The 20,547-nt window shown below is 57.2% G+C and overlaps 5 protein-coding genes across 5 annotated transcripts; 3 read left to right on the top strand and 2 right to left on the bottom strand.

Annotated features, from left to right (window-relative positions):
* Window positions 1-538: 538 nt before the first annotated feature.
* Window positions 539-739, bottom strand: ColSpa_01688 (uncharacterized protein; the record flags this gene model as incomplete). The annotated part of the gene is made up of 1 exon (XM_049267900.1): window positions 539-739. The coding sequence occupies one exon, from the start codon at window positions 737-739 to the stop codon at window positions 539-541; it is 201 nt and encodes a 66-aa protein (XP_049123857.1).
* An 8,330-nt stretch (window positions 740-9,069) lies between these two features.
* On the top strand, window positions 9,070-9,249 carry ColSpa_01687 (uncharacterized protein; the record flags this gene model as incomplete). The annotated part of the gene is made up of 1 exon (XM_049267899.1): window positions 9,070-9,249. One exon carries the CDS (start codon window positions 9,070-9,072, stop codon window positions 9,247-9,249), a length of 180 nt encoding a protein of 59 aa, XP_049123856.1.
* Window positions 9,250-9,955: 706 nt separating this feature from the next.
* Window positions 9,956-11,379, top strand: ColSpa_01686 (alkaline protease 1; the record flags this gene model as incomplete). Its single annotated transcript, XM_049267898.1, has 3 exons — window positions 9,956-10,555; window positions 10,643-10,796; window positions 10,865-11,379. 3 exons carry the CDS (start codon window positions 9,956-9,958, stop codon window positions 11,377-11,379), a joined length of 1,269 nt encoding a protein of 422 aa, XP_049123855.1.
* Window positions 11,380-15,181: 3,802 nt separating this feature from the next.
* Window positions 15,182-16,863, bottom strand: ColSpa_01685 (putative sterigmatocystin biosynthesis monooxygenase stcW; the record flags this gene model as incomplete). The annotated part of the gene is made up of 4 exons (XM_049267897.1): window positions 15,182-15,298; window positions 15,424-15,585; window positions 15,646-16,705; window positions 16,808-16,863. The coding sequence occupies 4 exons, from the start codon at window positions 16,861-16,863 to the stop codon at window positions 15,182-15,184; spliced, it is 1,395 nt and encodes a 464-aa protein (XP_049123854.1).
* Window positions 16,864-19,505: 2,642 nt separating this feature from the next.
* ColSpa_01684 (bifunctional dTDP-4-dehydrorhamnose 3,5-epimerase/dTDP-4-dehydrorhamnose reductase) lies at window positions 19,506-20,462 on the top strand (the record flags this gene model as incomplete). Its single annotated transcript, XM_049267896.1, has 2 exons — window positions 19,506-19,949; window positions 20,013-20,462. The coding sequence occupies 2 exons, from the start codon at window positions 19,506-19,508 to the stop codon at window positions 20,460-20,462; spliced, it is 894 nt and encodes a 297-aa protein (XP_049123853.1).
* Between the last annotated feature and the right edge of the window lie 85 nt (window positions 20,463-20,547).

Raw genomic sequence — 20,547 nt, 5'->3', positions numbered from 1 at the left:
CATGCCCAAAAGCACCATGGCAATTCAGGGTCTCGCGAAGGCAGCAGCAGGAGGAGCACCTGGAATGCGGCTGGAAGCTCCACGGCGAAATCCATGTCGGATCCGTGTGCCATCGGAACGCACTCATATCCAGCCACGGCCATATTTGGCGGCTGGTCGACGACCACGTCTTCTGCCGCGGAGTATCTGATCAGAGTTCAGCGCGACGAAATGACCAAGACATGACAACTCAACCACACCAGACGTCCACGACGAAACAGGCGCAAATGAATTGCGCCGATAACCTTCGTCGGCCTTCCTTTCACCGTTTCAACTTGTTCTACGACAAGCATGCCGGCTGTTGCAGTCAATCTTCTCTCGCGGGAGGAAAGATCACGCGGGACATCTAGTCAGTTCGAAGGGCCGGCAGAGTTTAACCTTGATTCAATGTCATGACAACGCTGTCAGGTCGCCGCGAGGGAACATTCAAGTGAGCGGCCTGGCTGAGCAACCCGTTTCCCTGGCCAACACATTCCGTCGGCGCAGGATGGCATGCCTCTCAGTCTTGACCGTTCTCGTCAACCGAGGTCGGGACACGGCGGCATTCTCCAAGACTACCAACCCTAATGAAGTTGCTGTGGAATGTGTCAATGTCGCAGAAACCAGCCACCCGGGGATTCATGAGACAAAAGGGGATGCCCTCTTTATCATTGCTGCCGAGGCGCGGCTTGGCTATCTTTGGCTTGGCTGCAACGTCCATGTCGTTGGATTTGAAATCCTCTATGGGCGCTGCCAAGATCATGGATCAAGCACACACGATTTGTGGGCTGTCTGGTCGGGAACCTCTTGTTCCCTTTCTTCTGCATGATTGATCGCCATCTCGGTGTAAACGCCCGGCCAAGCCAAGTAGTGTGATTGAAACGACACGTGTTGAGGTGTTGCAAGATTTCAGGTCGCCATTGGATTCTTATGCCACTCGCCGCCTTCTCTCGGGTCATTCCGAGGCGGAGCATCGGACCCTATAAGCCGGGTTGTGGAGGGTCGCACATGTCTTTTTAAATAGAAAGACAGACAGGTGGACTTCCGACAGCGCACGGCGGATGAGCCGATGAGGCGAATGCTGAAGTACAGTGCCGGCGAGGACCGAGTCCAGCAGGAGAAGAACGCTCGCTGCAGCGCTACCGGGCAGAGGGCGACGGGTTGGTCTGTAACCTGACGGGAAGCCGATTTCTGCAACGACAAAGGTGTATTGACCGGCGAACTTGTCGACTGCTACCCCGGCTGGTCTCCGTGAACATCTACCGACATCAGGCCACAAACACGATCAGTAATGTCTGCAATCGCGGCCTGCATGGTTGCAATTGCGGCGAACCCACCGCGTCGAACGCACCATAGCTGCGGCATCAACTGTCGGACATGCAACGCGAGCTCCTGTGTCACTAGGGTCCAGGGACGCTTTGTGCACTCGACGCGTACGCAGTGGTGCAGTTTGCCGGGAAGCTGCCATCATGTGAGATGCAATAAGTGTTTGGTCAACCCCAAAGGCAACATGTCGAGCTCTTGGCATTGTTCGAGCAAGGAGGAGGAGCATGCTTTTCAAGACGAACGAGCGGAGAGGGACGCGCCAGCATCGGACAAAACAGTTCGCTGGCAAGGGAGGAGGATGACGACTGACACGGGTTTGAGTAGGGTCGTGTTGAAACCGTCCGACGTCTAGAATCCCACTCGTGGCTCCCATGCTGTCGGAAAATCCAGGCCCCGCGGGCTGGTCCCGAGACACAAACCTCGTGGAAGCGCTCTTCACCGTACCTGCGACGACGGAATCAGAATCGGATGAATTGTCAAGATTCGGGCCGACTTGAGTAGCGTCAACTTCTTGCAGAGTTTGTTGCAACTTGTTGGCGGCTCAAGTGCTTCCAAGTTTGAAGAAAGACGCAACCCCGAGAATGGCCAGAGCCGGCCAAAAAGCCGGATCCTTTCTGGAGACCATCGGACCGTTGGATCCTGGCACCGGAGCTGGCCAAGGAAGATGGAGAGGTCTCGGCAGAGACTGCAAGATCATCGGGGCGCCGATCAATGCAGATTCCCCAGCCGCTTGGCCGGGCGGCAAGGCAAGCAGAGTTGACTTTTTATCGGAAGGCCGCGGCTGTGTGGTCTAGCAATCACGAATCCCGGATTGTTAGATTTCCTTATTTCGGGTCCGAGATGTCATCGTGGGTATGGTGACCAACTGACGATGGACGACTGGAGTCTAAACACAAGCAAGAATCGTCGAAGCGAGAGATGTCTCTCTGCAGAGTCGCATCGTGACGGGGGTATGGGTCCCTCCTCAAATCTCCAACCCGGATGCAGTGGCGGATGGCCGAAGGGTTCATCAAATGTCGGTTACGCGATTGAAGCCCTGAGCCTTACCGGTTTGGCACTTGTGGTCTGTCCCACTTGTGTATCGGATCCAGCCCATCTTCAGCCCACCCCGTCAAGGCCCGGCTTGCGTAGACAACCACGGTTCTATAGGACAAACTGACCAACCGAACCGGACTGACCAGCAGATGCATGCCTGTCAACGCCTGTCGTCCAGTTCGATCTGGGGCAGAGTTGGATGTCAGCCGTACCATGGGATGGATGGCATGGCAAGAGCCCACGGGCGGTTGTTGGAGCATTCGTCACCTCGTCTGTCTTCTACTACCTGTTACATAGGCCCTGAGCGAATCCCAGGCAATGCGCCATCCCTGCTTGTCTCGAGACGCACGACTTGTCAAGGGCCGTCGATGTTTCATCCGTTGTCATGTCGAATCTCTGATCCAATAGCACACGGCCAGACCCGCCGCGCCACGCCGTTTCAAAGTTCCCGATTGGATATCGGACTTTTGCCGCCACCTTGTCTACTCAACTGCCCGCCCCCCTTGTCGCTTGCTTCCATTGCCCACGCAAACATGAACCACGCTCCTAGGTACTGTTCTTGGTGGAGAGAGACTGTCGCCCTGAGTCGAATCCCCCCTTTCAGCCGCGCAAACTCAGCCATTGGCCATTCGTCTCCATTGCCGCCCTGTCTCCTGCAATGGGCCATAGCATAACCCTTGGTCTGTATTAATCTATTTCAATCATAAGCGACTTTCACCGCCGGGTTCTTCGGTAGTCTTCCAGATCTCAGCCTCAGCATGGTATCGTCGCAGGCATGAGAGCCAAGGACCGGCTGGGAGAGATTCTAGGGCTGGTTATATACACTACTGATGAGCCGAAATGCCCTGCGGCTCGCGATATGACCTCGAGGCCGAGATACACTCATCTGGAGCTGGCAAGCTCAGCTTGTTTTTGGAGTGTGCATAGTTGCGAACTGCCGACGAAGCACCGCCCGGGACACCGGATCCGAGTTGAACAGCCGCTTCCTGCGCTTGCTGCTGCTGCTCTCCCCCACGCGCGCTGCTGGCGCTCATGCGCTGTTGTCTACGTCGCATGGCGTAGTAAAACCAAACATTGCACAATGATCCAGACAAACGGAAACCATGATGAAGCGCGCCGTCGTCAGCACAGGAGTAGTAACAATGGCAGTAGTATACCAAGTGCTAAGCCGGGCCTGCGTCCTCCCGCTTCCCGAAAACGCCTGCATTGCGGCTTCTTCAGCGCCTGGTCAGTGGACCGTACCGACTGCCTCCTCCAAGGGGGCTGACTGTTTTGAGACTGTGACTGGTTTCCAACCGACGCTGAAAAGTCTTGGCAGTTAGACAACCGTTGATGGGCGTCGCAGCTCGTGGCACATCGCCGTTGCGTGCGATGGCAACAGCCTACTACAGTTTCCTTAGGACACCTGCTATTACACAACCCTGGCCTTGCACAACGCAACGCTACACAACTGCGCACGCGCCCGCGTAACCGCACCCGCAAGCCACCCTGGGTCCCGGGGGGCCCAAGAGTCATGGGAGATCGCTCCATTCCGAGATGGGGGAGGATAACGAGATTGAACGAACGTGCGCCTCCTGCCCTTGTGCGACACAGTCCCATGATTGGCAGCGCACGCCAGATTACGAAGACGTACGGGACATACTCGAGGGGCTAGGCGTGCGTCTGCGCTAAGCTCCAAAGGGGAACGCCTCTCATCGTCGCCTGTCCCCGTATGAGGCATCGAGCTAGGCCACCTGAGCTACGAGTGCCACGATGGTGTCAGAGTTCGCGGCTGCCGAGCCTCCAGATTAAAACGTCGCGCAGAGACAGCTTGGTTAGAGCCGGAGCCGTCACGTGGATCGTGCTGCCAGCACGTTGTACTACATTTCGGGGGTTGACCTTAATCCGCATGTCTGGCCACAGCCAGCGGCTCTGCACCGGCCTACCTTCTCCTTGCGGCTCGAAATGAAGTCGACGTCGGAGGTTTACGCACGGCAAGGTCATTAATGCTGGGCCAGTCAGCACGGTACAGCATCGGGGACCTAGGGAACGATCAAGGAGCTGCCGTCTGGACTGACTTTTGGCTCGGCGCATTAACGTCGAAAATAGAGTAGAGGGCGGAGCAACCCATGCCGATCGCGTCTGGGCTGGGAGCCTTGCAACACTAGGGAGCTGGGAATTCTGCCAGCCGGCGTCCAATTGATGAAGGGCGTTGAATACGAGTGGGCAATCTTGCTCGCAGTTTGGGACCGGTTGCAAACCCATTTGCAAAGCAGAGTTGTCTCCTTGCAGCCGTCGCCTAGGCCTCGAAGCTTGGCCTGGGGAAAGACGGCGACGCTGCACGACGGGAGATGGGCTTGGCATGTTCCCTCTGGCTTCTTTTTTGGGCGTTTGCGACAAGAGATCACCAAGATTCCCACCCAGCGTTGCGCTGCACGTCCTAGGGTCTAGCGGTTTGAGGAGGGGGGAAAGGATATCTGACAGGAGGACGGGAGCAGGGGGGGGGGAGGAGGCGCCCTTTGATGGTGTTTGCGACCCTGCGGCGGTCTCTGGTTCTGGTCTGTTCTCCGCATCGCACTCGATCCCATCAAATCGTAAAGGGGCACGCGCACAACACACCAAACGAGATCACAGACGCCGGTCAATCTCCCGCGACAACCACAGCTCTTACCCCGGACTAGGAGGCAAAGGAGAGACGGTTTCAACGGTTTCGAGGCAAGCTCCTCGAATATCGTACTCTACCAAACCTCGTGAGCAAGCGGTGGTGATTGTGGTTGTCGTCGTCATGCTATTGTTTCGTTTCTGCATGATGCCAATCTTGGAAGCGGCATGGATCCTCGGTGGCCTGCTTTGCTTTTCGCATTGAACGGCAATGTCTACAGGTTAAAGTTGACGGTGGCTCAGCAAGCCAAGATATACGGGTCGTGTCACCCGAGATGTAGACAGCCAGCCAGTCGGGGCGCCGTTGCTAGCGGCTTGGGGGAAACCGTCGCTGCGCTTGGCCTACACCGCGCAGACCGAGCCAAAGAGGGAAACGGATGACCGCGCCGAGAGCGGTCTCGTGCCTCGGAGCTTGTGGACTCGATGTAGGTTTTCATGAAGGCTGGCGATTAAAGTTGACTTTCCAGCGAGTTGTGGTCTGAGTGACGTGCAAGCGTGCGTGCGTGCCAGGATGGGAACTGGTTAAAAGACACATGGAGGTCAGGGATACCGAGAAAGAGGGGACGGCGACCGGCAATCGATAATGGCAGCGGCGATATCCTTAAGATGTTGATGAGTTGAAAAGCTTCATCCTGGGGAGGGGGGGTGTGGGGTGGAAAGGCGAGTTGATGACGGGGATGAACGAGAGGAGAGTGATGGGCAGAGAAGGCTGCAGACACGAAGCCTATTTGTCTACCTGACGGCTGCATCTAGTCTCCAGGCATAGCCAGGGTTATCTCGAGGGTTGCACAAGCCTCTGCCGTGAAGGGGAGGCTCTCCACAGGCCCCCGGGAGAAGTTGGGTGTAGACGAATGCCCAGCGTACTGGCGCAGAGTCAAGACATTCGGAGACGCACAAGACCTCGCGGGTGTCCTGACGGGGACAGGGTCAGGAGGACAGGCTGTGTACCAGTATGCGACGCACAAAATAGAAGACAGCTACGAGCATGTTGCATCAGAGCAGACGCGTTATTGCGCGGCATTGAGAGAACGGGTCAGGGTTGGAGGGTGTAGAGACTATCTGCGCAAGACAAGGCGATACCGGCGTGGCGCCGGGATCCAGATGGTGATCGTTGACGGCATCAGGACCCAGCAAAGCAGACTTTTCCACGGGACTGGGGCCGAGACGCAACGTTCAGGTGTGATGAGTGCGTCCTATACAAGTTTTGATACTGATAAAAGCCCAGATAAAGTACACTACACGACGGCAACGGTCGCAGCACGGGAAAACTCCGAAGAGGGAGCCCGGAGCCGGCAGAAATACACTAGTGTAGGCGCAGACGCGGACGCGGATGTGGGCGTGGACGCGGTGGACCCGGACTGGCTGTCGAGGAGACTCGCAAGACTGTGTTGACTGAAAGGGCTTGATGGGGTCCATTTTGCCATGAGGCGCTGGACTTGGACGTTACAGATTTAGTCGAAATGACAGGGTCGAAACTGGCGCTAGTGAGCGGGGGGGGAGACGAAAGATGAAGGGAGGAAGGGGGAGGGGACAAGGAGGCACCGGGGGCAAGATCGACGACGTAGCGTCGCCAGACGTTAGGCTTGTTTGACTTGGCACGGCCATTCAGCGGCGCGCTTGGCTGCCGCAGCACCCAAAGAGGGAACCGCTACGGACTGACGCTTTCCCAGCATGGGACTAGCATCCGCTCGGCTGTCATCGACAGTGGGACAACGGACAGGTCGCGAGGGTACGTACCGCGCTACGTGCCCCGATCTTCGCGCCCACGCAGGGGATGCCTGCCAACAGCTCCAGGGGAAAGGTGGGAAAAGGAGAAGGAAGCTGCCCCACTACATTCCTGCTTCGACAAGTCCCGAAAAAAAAAAAAGACGATGAAGCAGAAGGACCTATGCTAGTGGAGGAGGACGGGGAGGAAGGAGGCGAGAAGAGAGGACCAAACTGGGAAAGAGAGACAAACCCCCCCCCCCCCCCCCCCAAAAAAAAAAAAACCAGCGCAACAAGAAGATCCAGAGGTGATGTGCATGGGCAACGTGGTCTGGAAAAGGCCCGGAAGGAAAGGAAGCAACGATGCGCACTGGCATCGAGCTTCAGGTTGTGTTTGTATCGGGTACGACTGAGACCTTTTTTTTTTTCCTGCTCTCCCAATCCGAGAGAGATGGGAAGCCAACCAGACCGGCCGCCTGTCTGATGTTTGTCTCTGTGTCTCGAACGGATATATTGCACATGCGCATCTGAGCTTGCTGGATCCGAGTCACAGAACGGGGGCAGGCATAGACATCTACCTACAGTCAACGCTGACAGCAGCTCAGGCCGCCTCATCGGTGTCCGCTGGGCGTATTCGCGTTGCTGCGAAGGTCATTTGCTGCGAAAGGAGAGGAAACTGCCAGCAAGCAAGCACTTGTTGATTACAACGACCACAGCACAGAGATGAGGGCAGCGGCGGCGGAGGAGGAGGAGGCGGCGGCGGCGGCGGCGGCGCCTCTGCCGCTCTTGGACATTCCACGAGCAGCCGAACGGGCTGGTCGGGTTGCTCGGGTTGCTAGGGTCGAGACATCAGGACGATCCAGAACCGCAGTGTTGCATATCTCGACCTGGTTGCACAAGCCGTTGGCAGAGTCCCGCCGAGGGCTGGGTTTGGTTGGTAACCAGCGGAGGATGGGCGACATGCGAAATGGCCTCGCGGAGATCCCTGGTCGAATCGATGGAGCGAAAGGGGAGCAAACGACATGCACCCATCTCGCGGACTGCCGCTCCTGCGGTTGAATCTGTCTGTACCTTGCCTTAGCTCATGCCCGTCGTCTCCCCCTCCCCCTCATCCCGAGGGCTGGACTACGGTACTGTCAACCATCCATCATCCATGCATCCCATTTGTATGCGCCGCACGTCACCTCTTACCTTCGGTGACGGAGAAGCAGTCATCTACTAAGCCGGGAGTGGGCAAAAACAGAGGGAAAAATCAACATGCCAGTTAGTCAGTCACCCTTCCCCACCCGTCACCCACCAGGCAGCTGGTCTGGGCCATCCCCGTCGCTCCCAAATTCCCATGCCGTCCAGGAAAAGGCGAAGCAAGCTTGATTTAGCCTAGTGCCAGCGGCCCAGGAGTCTTCTCCCGAGAGTAAAATGTGTGGGTAAGGAGACGAGCGTGTAGCTGCTGTCGTTTTTCTCTGACCCCCCTGGCCACCTCTACATTACCTAAGGACTGCTGCCCTTGCAGCGGTGATACGCGCAGGAGTCCCTCGACCAGAACCCTCCTCCTTCCCCAAGATGGAGGGATAAGACAACAAGACGGCAGAGCGCGCACAACGCCCAAGTGCTGCCATGGCTTGGCTCAAGCACACAAAGCATGCAGGTACTTGATGCGCAACCAACGAATCGCTCTAGCCGACGCAACAACCGAAAAGGGAGCTGTGCCAAGCCATGGGCACGGACACGGGGTACGTAGTCATTTCGAGGAAAGGACGTACCTTTCTGGGTATGGTTCCCCCATCTGTCTCTAGCTGCGGTTGTGGTGTCTCTCTCTCTCTCTCTCTCACACACACACACTCACTTTCTCCCTCTCTGCGGAATCTGTACGCCTCCTTGTTTCTCCTCTGCGCCTACGTGCGTCTGCGTTTGCGTCTGCGTCGTCTCTCGTCGCTGTCTCTCCGTTTTTCCTCGTGGGCATTTCCTACGCCATCTTCCCTCGTCCCCTTTTCGGCTTCCCACCTCCTGGCTCGAATGTACAGAGTATCCATGTGCTCCGTCGTGACCTGGGGCTTAACCAAATTGTGCCGAACAATAGTGTACGTGGTACCTATTGCGATAGACTCGACGGTATTGTGCTCGGCGCCCACTCGTCCCTTGTTTTCGTTCGTCTTGCACGACCTTGTTCCTGTTGGATCCAGCATATCCATCTGCTGCATCCACGGTGCCCACACCCACACACCCCCCATACACCTAGTTTACGTACCTTGCGTGCAAACGTAAACGACACCCCCCCCCCCCCCCCCCCCCCCTCCATGACCAGACCCAGGTAGAGACCCAAGACAACACGCCTCTGAGCCCCAGGTCATGGTCAAGGTCAAGGTCAAGCACGCACCAAAGCACCACCACCCACCAAGCACACAAACCAGGGCCCAGGTCAAGTCAACCGGTGCCAGATACAGAGTACAGGAGACTGGCCAGACGGACAGCCGCCTGCACACAGCAGGACCTGCCAGCAGACTGCAGAGATACATGATGTACCTCTGACCCCGGTCCACCCCCCTTGTCTCCTCCCCTTCCTGTCCCCTTCTTTTTTCTTCTCATCGTCCGTCGTTATACTTAAGCTACTGTCCACAACCTCCATTTAGCCCAGCTGTGCTTGGCCTTTCGTCTCTTACTTCTTCTTGCTACGTCCCTCTCTTCTTTTGATCTCTATATCCTCTGTATTCCTCCTCCTCCACTCTCCCACAGTTTCTCTTGGTTTACATCCTCCTCGCACATTCCACTGTGTGGTCGGTTAGCTAACAGAACAACCCAACCCTTTCCCGCCTCTCCGTTCCGCTTCATCAACTACTCATTTATTACATCTTGTTTCACCTGGTTCGGGCAGCTTTTTTTTGAACGGTTTGAGAGACGACGAATAAACAAAGGCTTTGTGTCGTGACTGGATCCGGATCCTTTTTTATTATTCGCTCTCTCGGCATTCTCATCGCACTCCTTGGCACCTTCCCAACCATCTCGAGTCACTCTCTCGCTCGTACACGCCACTTTTCGCCGTGTCGACCACTTCTCTACCCAACGACGACAGTTTTTTTAAAAGAAAGACCTGCGGTCTTCTCATTTTTCTCTTCGAATCATTATTTGACGACTTCGACAACGACGAGCTAGTTCTCTCCCGTGTCCTGTCCTTGCTTGATATCAACCACCACCGTATCTACATACACCAACACCACTCGAAAACAACTCGCCCAACATGGTTCGCGCCACCGCCCTTCTCGCAGCCATGCTGCCCGCTGCTCTCGCCGTCCCCTTCGGCCTGAAGAGCGCCGCCATCAACCAGACGGACTCCTTCATGGGCATCCCCATCTCCAACCTGAACGCCCTGGACCTGATCCCCAACAAGTACATCGTTGTTTACAACAGCTCCTTTGACGACGACGCCATCACCTCCAAGATGTCCTCCTTCGCCGCCGCCATCAAGAAGCGCAACATCGGCAAGCGCTCCCTCGACGGCCGCGCCCTGAGCACCTCGACCCGCAACTTCAAGATGAACAGCTGGCGCGCTACCGTCATGGAGGCCGACGACTCCATGATCATGAACGTTATGAGCGCCGAGGAGGTCGCCTACGTCGAGCAGGACGCCAAGGTCAAGATCTCAGCCACCGTCTCCCAGACCAACGCGCCCCCCGGCCTGGTCCGCATGTCTCACGCCGCTGCTGGCGAGACTGGCTACGTCTTTGATCAGACTGGCGGCGATGGCATCACCGCCTACATTGTCGACACCGGCATCCTCACTACCCACTCTGAGTTCCAGGGCCGCGCGACCTTTGGCGCCAACTTCATCAACACCGTGGTAAGTTTTTGGAAATTTCTTTCATACCGCTTCACTCTTCATGAGTCGACGATGAGTGCGAGATGAGAGGCTAACATGAGATTGTAGGACACTGACGAGAACGGTCACGGCTCTCACGTTGCCGGAACCATTGGTGGTCAGACTTTTGGTGTTGCCAAGAACGTTAACCTCGTTGCTGTCAAGGTCCTCGACGGCGACGGTGCCGGTTCCAACTCTGGTGTTCTCGATGGCATGCAGTTCGGTACGTTTTGAGAGGCCCCCACACAAGCCAACATTCCTGGGTGAACCCCGTCAACTAACCTCGCCTAGTCATTGACGACGTCAAGGCCAAGAACCTCACTGGCAAGGCAGTTATGAACATGTCACTCGGTGGCTCAGCCTCCGCCGCCGTCAACCGCGCCGTCCAGGCCCTGAACAACGCCGGCATCGTCCCCGTCGTCGCCGCCGGTAACGAGAACCAGGATGCCGCCAACACCTCGCCCGCGTCCGCCCCCAACGCCATCACTGTTGGAGCCATCGACGCCCGCAACGACCGCAAGGCCTCCTTCTCCAACTTCGGCGCCGCCGTTGACATCTTCGCCCCCGGTGTCAACATCCTGTCCGTCGGCATCACCAGCGACACCGCCACCAACACCCTCTCCGGCACCTCCATGGCCTCTCCCCACGTCGCCGGCCTCGCCGCCTACCTGATGAGCCTGGAGAACCTCAACACCGTCAAGTCCCTTACCGACCGCATGCTGGCCCTTGCCGAGGCCTCCGGCGCCTCAGTCCAGCGCAACACCGCCGGCACGACCAACCTGATCGCCAACAACGGCCAGCTCTAGAAGTTCTGCCATTCGCTGGCGGACTAGGATTTTTCCTCCGGATCGGGGAACGCACAAGCATGACAGCCCCGTCCTCTCGGCGTTTCCCCCCGTTTCCTTTGGTTTAATACACGTCGCTTTCATTGCGTTCCTTTTGGATACTCGAGGGGAGACGACAACAATTCACGGCATTTTAGAGGATACCCAATCAGTCGAATTCGGCACCACATCATCATCACATTCGCGATGCATCGGCGAGCGGGCTTTTCACACAATCAGCACAGCAAGCGAAGCAGAGCAAGTCCTGACCAGCAAGGGGAGGACATCGACACCCTTGGGGTCCATTGTATGTAAACCAGACAAAGAAGGGCAGGCGAGCCAACAATGCATTTCAAGAAGTATATCAAAGATGACAAGAAAAAACAAAAACCCTCGATGGGGCTGGTTCCCTCGTCCCACGACTCCAACTCCCCTATTCTGTCTTGGGTTTTATTTTCCTGCTTGCTTCCTTGGTCTCCTACTTCTTGAACCATTTTTTTTATTTCTCTATCTTCCAAAGCCAAAACCCAGATGTATTTAAGAAATTCTTCAGAGAGAATTTGGTAATGAGAGCAGACAGCTATGGAATATTCACTGTGCGTTCGCATTATGACCCGACTGCTGTGATGTCTGTTGTGATCACTGTAACCTTTTCTTGTGACGTTTCCCATCGTGCATTGGAATACCATCCTTGCACCCTGTCTGCCATGCCATCATCCCACAGCCGTTCGACCCGAATAACCCATCTGGGGGTGAGAGTCCTGGGGATATAGAGACGTCATGCAGCGGCATCACACTGCCATCGCAAACCCAATTTGCGCCGGCCGAGATCCGGTAAAGATAACCCCCCCCCCCCCCTGAAGAGCCTCCAAGTCCATATTTACAGCAGCCCTTCCCAATGCGGAAGGCAATGCTGGCTTTCTTTTTCTTTGGCGCGGTGGAGGAGAGACTGGGTTCCTGGGCAGAGCAGAGCCAGGAAGCATGGCAGCAAGCGAGCCGCTCGGGGGGACGGCACCATGACGCCATGACGCTTCTGCACCACCTCAGACACGAGGGAGAGGGCGTGGGATATGCGGCAACGACCATGCCGCGAGGGACGGACGGGGGTGGAGGGTCTGAGAATAGACAGAAAACAGTAAATGTCGACGGGGGACGAAAGAAAACAAAGTTATGGTTTCTGCGTCGAGTTACTTGAAGTGGGAAAGGGGAAAGGGCAAGGGCGGTCCGGATGGGATGAACTCGGCGATTCGCACGAGAGGAGCGCTGGGCGCGGAGGCCGGAAACCATTGGGGAAGAATACATGTATGCGAGGTGTCATGACTGGCGTTGGGTAGGGTGCAAGCGGCGTGCTCTCGAGTTGGCTTCTGGTTCAGTCCTCGACACCAACGCCAGCGCCAACATGCACGATATGACGGCGAGAGGTCGAGGGGAGGAGGAGAACGGCGAGGTGAAGAATCCGAGGTTCTGCTCTTACAAACACACAGACGGTTCGCGAAGCGCACTCGCACCCAGCAAACTGAGTCTGGCACCTGCGCGGGTGTCGAGTTTAGCTTTCCACGGCCATTTACCTTGGTTTTCCCATCGAACGGGACTCACAATCAAAAGACCAGACGGTCCGTTACAGACTCGGGCTCACATCATTCGCCCGCTAAGCAGCACGCGTAGAGAGAGAGAGAGCGAGAAGGCGGGAAGTGTAAATGGAGTGCTACAGACGCAGGTGCAGGCACACACGTGCAAGACAGCCGGAGTAGCAGGTGGTCAGCAGGACACTGAGTCAACGCCTCTCGTCCAATATCTTCACACGCACACTTTAAACAATGGGAATCTCTCTACTGCTTAGAGAATGTCGCCCCCCGTCCCGGTACCCAGAGGCTCGCTAAAGGGAGGGGAGGGAGGGAGCAGAAAGTCAGCCCATCTCCCTCCCGGCGGATGCGTTTCGGGAATGGGAACGGGTACTGCCCGGACCCGGGCATCGATACGCAGACAAAACCCGTCTTGCTCTTCCAGACCTGGTCTTCTCCCGCGTCATCATCCACGGGGTTCCATCGAACCTCGACGGCCGCGTCACACGGGAGTAGGCAGTCGTTGGGTGGCTTGTCGCACTCTAGATGCTATTCACGTCGACGTCGACGACGTCCGACGACGTGGACAGCGGGGAGGGGAGACCGAGCCACGCAGGCCGGGCGCGAGGAACGACTGTCCCAAAACGCCGCTGAAGCAGCCTCCCGAGGCCAGAGAAGCCCTCTCTCTCTCATCTCTTGTTCGTTGTAGGCCGCGCTGAGACGGAAACCCCTTGGACGGCTCCATAGGCCTCGCGTTGGAGATATGGAGATCGTATTCTTGGCGTCAAGGGGACCTTTTCTATTTCTCGTGCGCGGCGCAGAGGGGGGAGGGGTGAGACGTCGCCTTGAGCCGTGATCCTAGGCGCCGTCCTCGCGTGGCTCTGCCTGGCCATCCCAGGGGGATGCCGGCTCGCCAGAGAGGAACAAGGTGAAAGATGCTCTTCTTGTTTCTTGGGGGTTGGGGGGGGGCGTGCGTCCATCGACGTTTGGCCGTCTCGTTCGCCGAATGAGAGGACGAGGAAGCCGGGTGCACAAACATCACTCCTTTCCCCACGCTGCGACAGGACACACACTTGGGTCGCGGACGCTCGTCGCATGAACGCCGAGAACTTTTCCAAGAGCCGCATCTTTGCGAGACGGGGGGAGGTCGCCGCGCGCGCACGTACGCCTTCACACGCTCTTACACACTCACAATGCATTGCGACAACGCGGTACCGGGCGGGACTCGGTCGCCGGCGTCAGGGAAAGGACGAAAAAAACCTTGGCCAAAGGCCGGGCGGCCCCGAGACAATAAGACTCGCGCACATGCCGCCCGCACATGGAAACTCTTGGGCTCTTCGGCACCAAGGCATATGCGCGACGATATAAAGGCACATAACGCCCACCGGTCGTCTGAAATGCGCACTAGCCCGGCTGCTCGCTGCAGCGGCCAAGCCGGCCAAGGTCCTTGTTGATGCTACGAGCTGGACTGCTATGCCTTGGCTCGTCGATCCTCCTCAACGCCGTCGTCGTCTTCAACAAGCAGCGATTACCCAGCGTCGCCGTGATTTGAGGTTCCACTCGTTGCGAAACGCTTCAGGCTGCCCGATTCTGGGGAGGTGGAAACTGGCTGCCGACAGGTACGAAAAGCTTGTCCTTGGCCTTTGTGTCCGCGACACCCCGTGACAGGCTTGTCACCCGATGATGAACGCCGTGAATCAGACGAAGGAGGACATCTCCCCGACCAGCCAGAGAACCCGTCACAGCGCAAGGTCATCTATATAACAGACGTTCAGTCACGAGAGTATGTTTGCAAGCCGGAGCAGAAGAGCGCGCCCCTGGAGACAGTGGAAGACGCGCCCGCCCCGTACCCGCCGCTGATGGACGGGGTCGTTGCCGGTGGGGTTTGATATCAGCACTTCTTCGGCACAACCACAGTCATAACCACCTTGCGGCGGGACTGAATTGCAATTTGACATCCGTGCTTGGTTTGGGGGTGTAGGGACGATTGGTGTCACTTGGAATGCATCCCATAAAACGAGGTGGGCGGGAGACTGAATGCCAGCGCGAAAAACCCATCACGAGGATGGTGTGTATTAGCAAAATTAGTATGGGCTCCTCAATACGTCGTGGCCAGACCGGCGGCGGTCAACCGAAAAAAAAACTCCTCGTCAATTATGTACCGTCAACACGTCAGATGAAGCGTAGCCAGAGAACAGCATTTGTTCTCATCTTGTCTGGAGTTACAGCTCCTTGTGGTCGATGGGCCGCGCCGAGCCGGGCTCCGTGCCGGGCCAGTAGACGCTCTCCGTCTTCCAGAGCGAGTCAAAGCGCGCACCAAAGAACCAGGCCGTGCCAATCTGAGAGAGTATTGTCAGTCGACGAGTCTGGGCGGCAACCCTGAGTCGAGAGGGGGGAGGAGTTGGAGGGTTGTGAGGTTGGAGGTGAAGGAAGGGAAATGAGGAAAGAAAATTTCGGAGCTCACCATAAGAGCAGAGACGAAAAAGAGGGTCAGCAGGACCATGCCGCCCAATATGAAGGCTTCGCCTGGGTCCATGCCCGGCTGGCCCCGCTCTTTCTGTTTCGCCGTTTCTCCGAGCTTCTTGGGGTCCTGTCTCGGGAACAGAGAGTCGATGAACTGCTCAATCTGCGCATATGGGTTAGCAACTGGCTTGCGTACAGACAGACGCACATTCTCCAAACGTACCTTGCCACACTGCACGCTAATTTGCACAAAGTTGGGGTCACGCGGGTCGTTCTTCTTGTGAATCCGGCGGATATATCTCCTGAAAACCTCACACACAACAAAGAGGTTCTGTGTTGACTCGCTCATGAGCTGGCATGCATCGCCCTTTGTGATCTTGATGTGGCTGTTGAAGATGGCGGGGTTGCGGAAGACGAGCTCGAGCGTGGCAATGGCCATGCTCTGGGGGATGGCAACGAAGTTGAAGACGCTCTGGTCCTTGATGCCAGCCATGTAGAACAGGCACTCCTCGGCGTGCTTGAGGGCGTTGAGGACCATCTCGGAGCTGCACTCGAGGGCCTGGCGCTGGTGCTCGGGCTTGAAGAGGTCGTCCCAGGTGTCGACGTGCTTGCTCCAGATGTCCTTGGGCCAGAAGCGGCGCTTGTCGAGGTAGTCCTCGTGGACGTCGCGGATGATGTTGGTCTTTTGCAGGAACTGGCCCATGGACTCGGTGAGCTCGGGGCGCTCGAGGAGCTTGGGGTTGGCCATGTTGCCCTCGACAAAGAGACGCGTCAGGCCGTCACCGACGAGGCCGGCAACGTAGTGGCAGTACAGCTCGTATTCCTTGACGGTAGCGACGCCGTGTTCGTTGAAGGCGGCGTTGTTGGCGTAGTCGGCCATGCCGTTGCCCATCTTGATGGTGATGTCCTTGATGACGTCGTAGTAGGGCTTCTTGATCTTCTTCAGCTCGGTAACGACATCGTCAAAGTGCACCAACAGGTTGCGGTCCTTCTCGTTGGGGCCGTTCTTGGTGAACGTCCAGCCATCCGTCTCCATGTACTGGTCGAAGTGGCGCAGGAGCGGCTCTTTCTCCTTGATGTCGAGCGTCATGTCATCTTCGATGGTGTCGAGGCCACGCAGGACGAGGTAAAATAGGCAGACGGGGACCAGCAGCTCGGGGTTGAGCTCCTGGATGACGGCGGAGAAGCTACGGCTCGTCTTGTTGAGGTGTTCGAAGCATGCCGTCAGAGTAGGGTCCTCCTTGGAGGGGTCGCGACGGTGAACGGGGTCGTGCCAGACCTTCCTAAACATAAGGTTAGCAGGTGTGGTGGGAGAGGAAGGCGGCGGCGCATTGCGCGTGTGAGCGAGCGCGTGTGCGCCGAGCCATCAGAGTTCAAGAACCTACCATTGGATGATGGAGCGGAGCTGGTTCGGGTGCAGGAGGTAGAAGATGATACCCATGATGACAGTTGGTCCTCGCGACGGACGGTGGGCTGCGATACTGACGCGATATGACGGTGGAGTGGGTTGGCGGAGGAGGCGACTGGGTGAAAGTCGAGTCTCGTCGCAGGCGGTTAGGCTAGACTAGTTGTCGTCGTCTTCGTCGAGGTTGGCTGGCAGTAAAGTCGCGAGCCAATGAACCAGTACGGAGTCTTTGCGCACGAAGTCGTCAGCAAGGCGGTCGCAGCTTTTTTTCCCTTCCTTTTCTCGTTTCGACGTCCCAGAAGGTCTGGATCGTGCGTGCGCGTTTGTTGGGGGGAGGACACGGACTTCGGACCAGATGAAGAATTGAGTTGGTTGATCTGGGGAGAGTAACGGCTGAAGTAAACGTGGATCAACAACAACACGACGGAAAAAGAAGCAGCAGCAACGGCAGCTGTAAATAAGAGGAAGGAATAGGAGGGAAAGAATTCTCCGCTGTCTTCAAACCAATGGTCCAACGGTGCCAGAACCTGACCAATTCCAACCGGGCAGGAAGCAACCAAAACGGGGGAACAAACTCGGGCGCAGCCAACCCCAGCTCCTTTTTTTTTTCTCCAGCTCCAAATTGGCGAAATGCAACGGAGCCCGTCAGTCTCTGCCAAGACAACCTCTTGGGGTCGCTAGCATGGTGTCACCTCCCCCAGTCCAGTCACGCTCAGCGCTGATGTCTTGTTCGGACAGTGACAAGCGGGCGCCTGTGAGTGGTGGACGGGAGGCGGACGGACGGTGCTACAGAGGCACGCACGCCTGCGCAACTCCGCTGAACGCTGCCCGTCTATCCGCTAAACCGCAGCAGGAACTTGCCCGGCCGAAGCCCGGAGGCCCAGAATCCCATTGGGAACTCGAAGGCCCCGACCAACGGGCACCAGCTGAAGTGGTTCGGCTGTCGCTAAGCGAACCAATGAGACGAGAGCCTGGCGGTGATTGGCAGATGGCAGGTTGCGGCGGCGCAGGTCCCCTGGGGGCGATTTCCCCCTCTGCCTTTGCAGCTGCGGGGCACAGATGCTTCCCAGCTGGGTCAGATTGGATTATCATTTCAGGGTCTGCCTTCCTGCCCTTTTGGAAGCTCTGAACTCCCGTTCATTCCAGCCTGCCATGTCTCTCCTCTCGTCGTCTCACACTCGGTCGAGGGGGGACTCGCATGGTCTCTTTTGCTTTCGGTGCCCGCCCGCCATGGCGTTTCCAGAGCCCGCTGCACTCGACCGCAAGAGGCGACCGCTCTGATCTCGTACATGGTCTACCTACCATCCCATACTTGGTACTGCTGACGCCAAATGAGGTGTGTGTGGAGAGCGGCGGCAGCTATTCCACGCATGTCATCCCTCCCCTAATCGGAGGCCGACCAAATCTCTTCCAGCTCAGCATTCCCCCATTCAGAACCCGAGCATCCGAACCATGATATGAGGGGCATGCATGCGCAACCGCCCCGTCCTTGGGATGCTCGATGCTGCGTCGAACAGCATCTCCAAATCCCACGCACCATGGGCCAAGACCCTGCTAGCACTGGAGCTTCCGACCATAGTCGTCCATCTGCGGCTCCGTGTTTGTGTCTCCACCACGGCCGACACGGCGGCATTCGAGTCTCGACTCTTGAGTCCTGTCTCACCCGCACCGCCCCCGTTGCCACCGCCTTCCACCCCCAAGGGAGAGCATGTTGCGGTGAGCCCCCAGACGGCAATGTCTCACACTTGCATCCCCAAGGGAGCCTCTCAGCCCTTCTAGCCTGCTTTCAACTCGCGTAGCTGCATTTCGCGATACTTGTCTCGAGGCCCGCGGCGACACCACGTAGCAAGTAGCTACTTTTTCCTCTTGTCCCTTGCTAACATTTCTTTCTTCTCTCCATCGACTGCTGCCCTTCGGCCTCCGTGGCAGACCCAGCTTACAGAGCACACACACTTACCCACCGTAGCCATGACAATGGCTGGGGCGGGTCGCCTCGACGGAAAAAGGCTGGCTGCCCTCCGATAACAGCAGCTAGCGAATCAACATGGAACGTAGCTCCTGGCAAGCTTCGTACTCGAGGTACGTAAGTTGCGCTCCGGGGTCGCACGTTGACCGTGGTGGTACCTGAACGTCCCGAAGGTGGGGGTGGGAACGACGTGAACACCTGGTGTCCAATGTCAGTCGCTGCTATGGATAGCTGGGACCGCATTGCCGGCGGTGCTAGCTAGCAGTCCCAATATCGATGACCGGGAGGGGAGGTCGAGACCGCAGCTGCAACGCAGATAGTACGACTCGTGCCTGAACCCAAACGCAAAGTCTCCCTCCTCTCTGGAGTCTCCCTTTGGTTGCACCTGCCACGCAGACCCTAGATAAATAATCCGTCTCACACTTTTCCCTTGCCCTTTCCGGAGACCGGCCTGTCTTACAAATTACTCTATTTCTCCTTTCCTTCTTCCTGGTCTTCCCCCTCCTCCAGCTGCCCCTCCTCCCTTGCCAGCTCCCCGACGTATAAGACACCTCTCTCTCAGAACCGGACGACATCCCACCCGACGTACGACTCGAAACTTACACCACCCCAGCTCGGTCCAAACTCTACAAAGTCCCGCCCGACCCCATACTCGACGACCCTCCGATAACGAAACCCATCAACGGAAAAGGACAACAACGCAATCATCACAATGGCCACTAACGGACACTCTGCGAACCGCTTCCTGATCTGGGGTGGCAAGGGCTGGGTCGCGAACCACCTCAAGGATATCCTCGAGGGGCAGGGCAAGGAGGTCTACACCACCACCGTCCGCATGGAGGACCGCGAGGGCGTCATTGCCGAGCTCGACAAGGTTAAGCCCACCCACGTCCTCAACTGTGCCGGCTGCACTGGCCGCCCCAATGTCGACTGGTGCGAGGACAACAAGGAGGCCACGATGCGCTCCAACGTTATCGGCACCCTGAACCTCACCGACGCCTGCTTCCTCAAGGGCATCCACTGCACCGTCTTCGCCACTGGATGCATCTACCAGTATGACGATGCCCACCCCATTGGCGGGCCCGGCTACCTCGAGACCGACCCTGCCAACTTCAAGGGCAGCTTTTACTCCGAGACCAAGGGCCACGTTGAGGAGGTATGTTTCACAAACCCGTGCCTAGTCGGCGTAGAAGCCCGTTGCTAACTATCGCTGCTGTAGGTCATGAAGCACTACACCAACTGCCTCATCCTTCGCCTGCGCATGCCCGTCAGCGACGACTTGCACTCGCGCAACTTTGTCACCAAGATTGCCAAGTACGACCGGGTCGTCGACATCCCTAACAGTAACACGATCCTCCACGACCTCCTCCCTGCGTCGATCCTCATGGCCGAGCACAAGGACACGGGCATCTACAACTTCACCAACCCGGGCGCCATCTCGCACAACGAGGTGCTGTCTCTGTTCAAGGAGATTGTGCGCCCCGACTTCACGTGGAAGAACTTCTCGCTCGAGGAGCAGTCCAAGGTCATCAAGGCCGGCCGCAGCAACTGCAAGCTCGACACAACGAAGCTGGAGAAGAAGCTCAAGGAGTACAACTACACGGTGCCCGAGATCCATGAGGCCTACCGCGGCTGCTTCGAGCGCATGAAGGCCAACGGCGTTCAGTAGATAAAAAACAATGTCGGGTCCGGCGTAAATGGGTAATGGTTTCTGAAGCAGGAATTGGAGGGGTGGAAAAGCAGTTAAAGAATTG

This window comes from Colletotrichum spaethianum (assembly GCF_022836535.1).
Source record: "Colletotrichum spaethianum MAFF 239500 DNA, contig03, whole genome shotgun sequence".
NCBI classification, from domain to species: Eukaryota; Fungi; Ascomycota; class Sordariomycetes; order Glomerellales; family Glomerellaceae; genus Colletotrichum; species Colletotrichum spaethianum.
The sequence above is the reverse complement of the archived record's forward strand: the minus strand, read 5'-3'. Positions and strand labels throughout refer to the sequence as shown.